The sequence below is a fragment of the Aristolochia californica genome, unplaced genomic scaffold (assembly GCF_029961685.1).
Source record: "Aristolochia californica isolate CCGP_79_NKW_82.1479 unplaced genomic scaffold, dmAriCali1.0.hap1 SCAF_12, whole genome shotgun sequence".
NCBI classification, from domain to species: Eukaryota; Viridiplantae; Streptophyta; class Magnoliopsida; order Piperales; family Aristolochiaceae; genus Aristolochia; species Aristolochia californica.
Window position 1 is genome coordinate 27,551,406 of NW_027181793.1, and position 6,622 is coordinate 27,558,027.

Genomic DNA, 6,622 nt, shown 5'->3' on the forward strand with positions numbered 1-6,622 from the left:
TTTGCCACCAGATCAGGCATTGTGGGTTTCCCCTTTCTGAAGGTAGACGAACCGACTGTTGGCGAGACTGTTCTGACTCTCGAGTGAGAAATTAAATTAGTTTTCGATCAAGTTATGTGTTAATTAGGAGAAGTCATTCTTCCAGTAGAACCAACAGTATTTTTTTTTTCTGATGTGTGCTTACATCGAAATCTCTTAACCTCATCTGTTGCTCATAAGGCTGCGTATTCAGTTTACGTCAATAAGATTGGCAAGCTTATGATATAAAAGTAAATAATATAAAGCATTTAACTATTTCATATCTTATCAGCAGCTGCAAAATTTTGTAATCATCAAATATAAAAGAGAAGATCGCTGGTACGCCTACCATTGCCTGATTTTAGTCAAAACTGTTGGCCATTGTTGACACGATGTTAATTCTTAGCCTTTGCCTTGCTCGTTGATATTTGGTCTGTAGCAGATGAGCTCCATCGTTTTCTTTTATGAAAGACAAGCTCTCACTAAAGAGAGGAGTAGACGACGACCATGTGTTACATACAGTCTGCATTTGCTAGCGCTCTTCTTCTATTAAGCGAGAAAGACCAATCAAGTTTCCTACGAAGTTCCGTTGCCAATTTGCTTCCTATAACGTTTGAATTTTTCCCGGAGCAAAAAACACTGCTGCTGCTGTAAGTAATGGACTGATAAAGATCACCGATCTTTGATGTCCAACTAAGTCCAATATGGCGTCCCATCTGCGAGAATCAGAGTGAAGAAAGAGGGTCCCCTTTCTCCATAATGCTATCCTTCTCCGTCTCTTCTGTCAAATAATGTCGAATCTGTAGTTTTTCAATACAGAGTCCACTCCCGCTTTCCCAATCATTCTCCCATGGTGGGTAGATTTCCAAAGCCTCTTTCATATTATGAACGGCCTCTTTCGTTAGCAGCTATCGTTATTCTCCATTTATTTTTATTTTTTATAAGGACGTGCTCTCAATATGAAGCTTACACATATGAAGATTCAAGAACCGCAACAAACCTATCTAACAGGAATATAATATACCAGATAGAGCCTTCTCCGTCTTTGTTTGTCACTTGGGATTATAACTTTCAGTCCAGTTAAGCCGGGAAACAAGCACTAACAGGCAAGGCCTTAATCACGAATGACCTGGACCCACTTTGATTGTGCAACAACCTATCACAATCTCTGAATACCTTTAGCTCGAGATTGCTACCCAATGAGAGGCTGCCACATATTCCCATCGTCACACGTAATGAAACGACAGGCTTTTCGTTCCATGACCAAATTTGTTTTCGTAATCCCCCTTTGGCTTCATTTTCCTGAATGGGACCCTCTCACGTGGAGATAGAATTGGTCACCAATGCAGGAAAGGCACCGGAAGATCCCTTTTTGTTTTTTTTTTCTCTCCGGTGAATGAACTGAGGAATCAGCGGCCACAGAAGAAGACGATGCCTTGAAAGGGATCACCCAATCTATATGAAAGGGATCACCCAATCTATATCTCTCAGGGAGAAGCAAGCCTGAGAGAACCAGTGTCACCTATATTTATTTTTATCAAAGATAGGTAGGTTAGGTTCTCTTTCTTTTATATTGATATCGAGATTCAAAAGAATCTATATTAGCTCTTGAACAATTATGTCAAATGTGAATTAAAGAGTGCTTTTTGAGTTGATTAGAATCTATGAGAGAAATCTGTTTTTCTTATATGAGGTGACAAGTTAGAAATTATTTAATCTTAGGGGCCAAGTTCTCGGAATATATGTGTCTTGATGTTGTACAACAAGTTGGTTTCAATTTTGTTTAACAGAAACCTGCTTTCTTAATCGATTGATTGTCATCTTATTTGATTAAACTTTCATAAAGCCAAAACCAGTCCTGCTTGGTGGGTCCAAAGACCCAAATAATTTTAGTCTGGATCTAGGAGTGGCGTAACTACCATCAAGTATGTGACATTATTGTGTATCTCTTCTTTTCACGATCATCATGGACACGACGTGCACTACGGAAATCAATCAATGCAACCTGCTTTAGTGGCGTCAGTGAAATTAATACTTATTAGTGGGTTTTGAAGTGCTTTGCGGCTACATTGGTAATAGAATGATAAGGGTTTACTGAACGAATCTGACATGAAAGTCTACCTATCCAATGTAAAATTTATCGGCCTTTCACTGTCTCCCAGCTTCTGTTCAACCTGTGACGAATCACCACCATCTTACAGACTCTACTAAACGAGCACTGCCGTGACAAACCCACATGCGGACGCGTGCCCCGTTGTGGAATTTTAGGCCGGTTAATTGTCTCTTGCTACTCCTATGATTGGATTCGGCGAATTTAGATTTATATGTGGGGGCCTGTTTCTGCCTTTGCTGACGCCACTACATTTCTTTCCATTCCGGATTAAGATTAGGTCAACTGTTTCTATTCCCCCCACCTCACCATTTGGCCGATAATGAAAAAGTTGTCTCAAAGCACACGGCTATAGTTGGGCAGATATCATGGGCCGGTCAGGCATTCTCTGTTCATTTGATAGAAGAGATGCCCAGACTATCTAAGCCCAATACACGAGTGACAATCAACAGTATTTTAACCATTAACCAGATCTTATGTTTAGTATTTATTATATGAATAGATAAGTACCTCCTCATCTGATATAATAATATTCAAGGCAAGCAATTCCGTCGTCTTAGGTCTAAACCGGTGTGCGAAGCCTGTCCGGAGAGTCAGAAATTCATTGTAGGCACTACTCAACCCGCACTGTTGTAATGGAGTCGGACTCGGACGGCAGTGATCCAGCAATTTGGCATTGACACTCTTCTTTCCGGTTAAACCGTTTATTTCCTTCTTCTATTGAGAATTCGAGAGAGTGGCATTGTTCTTAAGACCTAGTAAGGGCGGTGTTCATGTCTTCCTTATTTTGGGTTTGGCCATCCCTGTTTTTATCTCCTCTCACTCTTTCTTTAATTCTGTTTAGCTATCGGAATATAAAATTAATTTTAGTCTTAAGAAGAATGTAAAGTGAGAATCGTCCTTTAGTGGAAAATATCTGAGAAGGCATATCCCCTTGCTCTTTGAATAATCGATCTCCTAAATAAACCGCCCCGCCGGTTTCGATCCAATCCGTTCCCCCTCGGTCAAGCGATAAAAGTTAAAAACAAGAAAAGGAGAACAAATTTTTTAAATTAGATTCTTGTGGCTTGAGATAAATACGCCAACTAAAATCAAAATGTCCAACGGTTTGAATAACACGCGAACCACAAGAAGATAGGCTCCAAACGACCGCCACTAAAACGAACCACGGGACCCGCTTTGCCGCTTGCTATTGGCTGTTTCAAAAAGGTCGGTTACTCCCCGCATCAATGCAGTTTCCCGGAGAGAACAAAGGCGCCAACTTCGCGACGATCGGATTTTCTCTCGATGCCTTTGGCGGAAATCTCCCACTCGGTAACTCTCACTTTCTCACTTTCTCGATTCCTCGTTTAACTGGGAAGGCTCTTGGAAGCTATAGGAGACTAATATGTGACACGTATCGTTGAGGCTTTGGTCCTTTATTATTTTATAGGTTAAATAAGAGATATTTCTATGGGCTTGAGACCCAAAAAAAGTAGGGAGAAAGTAAAAGAGAAACCGGGAGCTCCCAAGTGTAGACAAGTGCGCCCCACCTTATGTGTTTTTTCTCTCTCTCTCTCCGTTTGGTTTTCCATTTAATTTTCCTATCCTCACTCGCCGGCAATACATGTCTTCTCCTCCGCTCCCGCCGGCCTTCAGATGTTTAATGGAACCACTGAGAAAAGATCTTGAATCTTCTCCCTTTATCTCGCTCCTGATTTCTTACCTCTTTTCAAAATTCGTCGTAATGGCGGTTATTGTGTTCACAGAAGTCTTTTCGTGGAATCTTAGCTTGCAATCGTTTTCTCCTCCCCTGTTGGAAGGATGGGCCGGGTTTGAGAGAGTTTGATTGATTTTTTCTGCTCTTTTCTGATCTATTTTGGGTACTGGGTGCAGAAAAAGAAAAAAAAAGGGGTTGATAGAGGAAGAGGAGGGGGGTGATGGAATCGGATGGAAGAGAGCGGCTGCCAGAGCCGCAGCAGAGCGTTCGGAATCTGCTTTTCGGAAAATACGAGATGGGGCGTCTCCTCGGCCAGGGAACTTTTGCCAAGGTCTATTACGGCAAGGATCTCCGCTACAACGAGTCGGTCGCCATTAAGGTGATTAACAAGGACCATGTGAAGAAGGAAGGGCTGATGGAGCAGATCAAGAGGGAGATCTCCGTTATGCGCCTCGTTCGCCATCCCAACGTCGTGGAGCTCAAGGAGGTGATGGCCACCAAGTCCAAGGTTTTTTTCGTCATGGAATACGTCAGAGGCGGGGAGCTCTTCGCCAAGGTCGCCAAGGGCAAAATCAAGGAGGACGTCGCTCGCAAGTACTTTCAGCAGCTCATCTCGGCCGTCGACTATTGCCATAGCCGGGGCGTCTCCCACCGGGATTTGAAACCGGAGAATCTCCTTTTAGACGAGAACGAGGACCTGAAGATCTCCGACTTCGGGCTTTCGGCACTGCCGGAACAGCTGCGACAGGACGGGCTCCTCCACACACAGTGCGGGACGCCGGCCTACGTGGCGCCGGAGGTACTGAGGAAGAAGGGATACGGCGGGCCAAAAGCCGACATCTGGTCATGCGGGGTCATTCTCTACGTCCTGCTCGCCGGCTTTCTCCCATTCCAGGACGAGAACATTATGAAGATGTACCGTAAAGTATTCAAAGCCGAGTACGTGTTCCCGCCCTGGTTCTCTCCGGACGCCAGACGCCTCATCTCGAAGCTCCTCATTGCGGACCCAGAGAAACGTTTCGCCATCTCCAGCATCTTGCAGGTGCCCTGGTTCAAGAAGGGCTTCAAGCGCTCTCCCTCCTTCTGCATCCAAGACGATGACATGAAACCGGTATTGGAGGAAGAGGACAACAACGTCTACAACAAACCCATCCATTCTTCGCCGCCCTTCTTCAATGCGTTCGAGCTGATCTCGTCCATGTCGTCCGGGTTCGATCTATCAAGTCTGTTCGAGAGCAAGAAGAAGGCCGTGTCGATGTTCACCTCCAAGTGCTCGGCGTCTGCGATAATGACGAAGCTGGAGGGGGTAGCTCGAGGGCTGAGGTTCCGGGTGGTGAGGGTGAAGGATTTCAAGGTGAAGATGCAAGGGGAGGAAGAGGGAAGGAAGGGGGCCCTGTCAGTAACGGCGGAGGTGTTCGAGGTGGCGCCAGACGTGGCGTTGGTCGAATTCTCAAAATCGGCCGGAGACACGCTGGAGTACGCCAAATTCTGGGAGGAGGAGGTGCGGCCGGCGCTCAAGGACATCGTGTGGGCGTGGCAAGGAGATTCCCCTCTTCACTGTAATTCTAACTCCCTTTCTAATAATAACAACGGCAGTATCGATGGCATTAGAGAGGAGTGACGGAGCTGAGAAGCAGAGAAAAGGATTAGAAGGGTAAATTTTTGTCATTCATGTGGGAAGAGAACAGAGCGTTCGCTTTGCATTACCTTCCTGGTTTGGTCTTTTATGTTTGTTTGTTTTTTTTTTTTTAAATCCTTTCTTAATGGGAAAGCAGGTGTAAATATGTTCAAGATATGGTATACAGAATACAATGTAGAGTGTTTGTTTTCTTTTACTTATATGATTTCTTATTAACGGAAGGTGGCCGGCGAGGACAACGGAGACCAGAACTAATAAAGAAAGATGAGTTTGAAGCGGTGGCGTTTTTGCCAATTGAACCTTACCCACACATACTCTATGTCTCTTCATCCACTTCGTAGTGGACATTTTTTTTGTCATTTTCTGTTCTCCATGCCGCCTCGCTTGCTGATTGATCGAGGACACTCCACAGGTTGAATGTCCAGGACATAGCATTTGACTTTCGTAAGAAGAAAATTACGTCCCGACTCAACTAAGTAATAGGGGCGATCGGGTTAAGATGGTCGGGCCAACAGCTATGATCATCGTCCACATGCACAGGAGGAAACAAATTCTGCGCATACAAGACTTAGGATCATACTTGGCTGTTGGCCTGACCGAGGTCGCCCCATTTTGGACAAAAAACTAGAAGGTTTAAAGAAGCATATCAACAAAACATCGCAATTAAATTTGAAGATAATAACAGGTTCCTTTTCTTTGGGTATTTTTGGATGCAGAAAATTATCCAAAATCCCCTCCGGTGCATGTGGACGAGGAGAGAAGAGAGTCGCTTTCAACAAGAACCGTGACGAAAAGAAGAACAGGCATCTGTGTTTTACTTGGACATTGCCATGGAAATGAGAGATGGCGGATGACTCTGTTCAGGATTGAAACTGATCCGAAAGACCAACCGTTTTTGTCGGAATCTGGCGTGATTGGGGTCACTCATGTGGTGTGGTGGTCCTCCATCTCGCCGTTTCCGGAAAAAAACATCTTTAATCTTCTGCGTTCACTACCCCTTGCTTGCCCGCAGTAGAATGTCAGTACAAGCAGGATTATTTACAGGCACCCCATAGAAGACATGAAAAAGGTCCGAGTTGCTTCTATTTGCAGGAATTTGAATTCCGATCGTGAATTATTTTGTGTATTTACGTAATTTCTGTGTTTTTTTTTTTTT

The 6,622-nt window shown here is 44.2% G+C and overlaps 1 protein-coding gene across 1 annotated transcript; it reads left to right on the forward strand.

The window, feature by feature from the left end:
• Nucleotides 1-3,592: 3,592 nt before the first annotated feature.
• On the forward strand, nt 3,593-5,662 carry LOC137945191 (CBL-interacting serine/threonine-protein kinase 5-like). Its single transcript, XM_068790968.1, has one exon. The coding sequence runs from the start codon at nt 4,048-4,050 to the stop codon at nt 5,446-5,448; it is 1,401 nt and encodes a 466-aa protein (XP_068647069.1). The 5' UTR covers nt 3,593-4,047; the 3' UTR covers nt 5,449-5,662.
• Nucleotides 5,663-6,622: the final 960 nt, after the last annotated feature.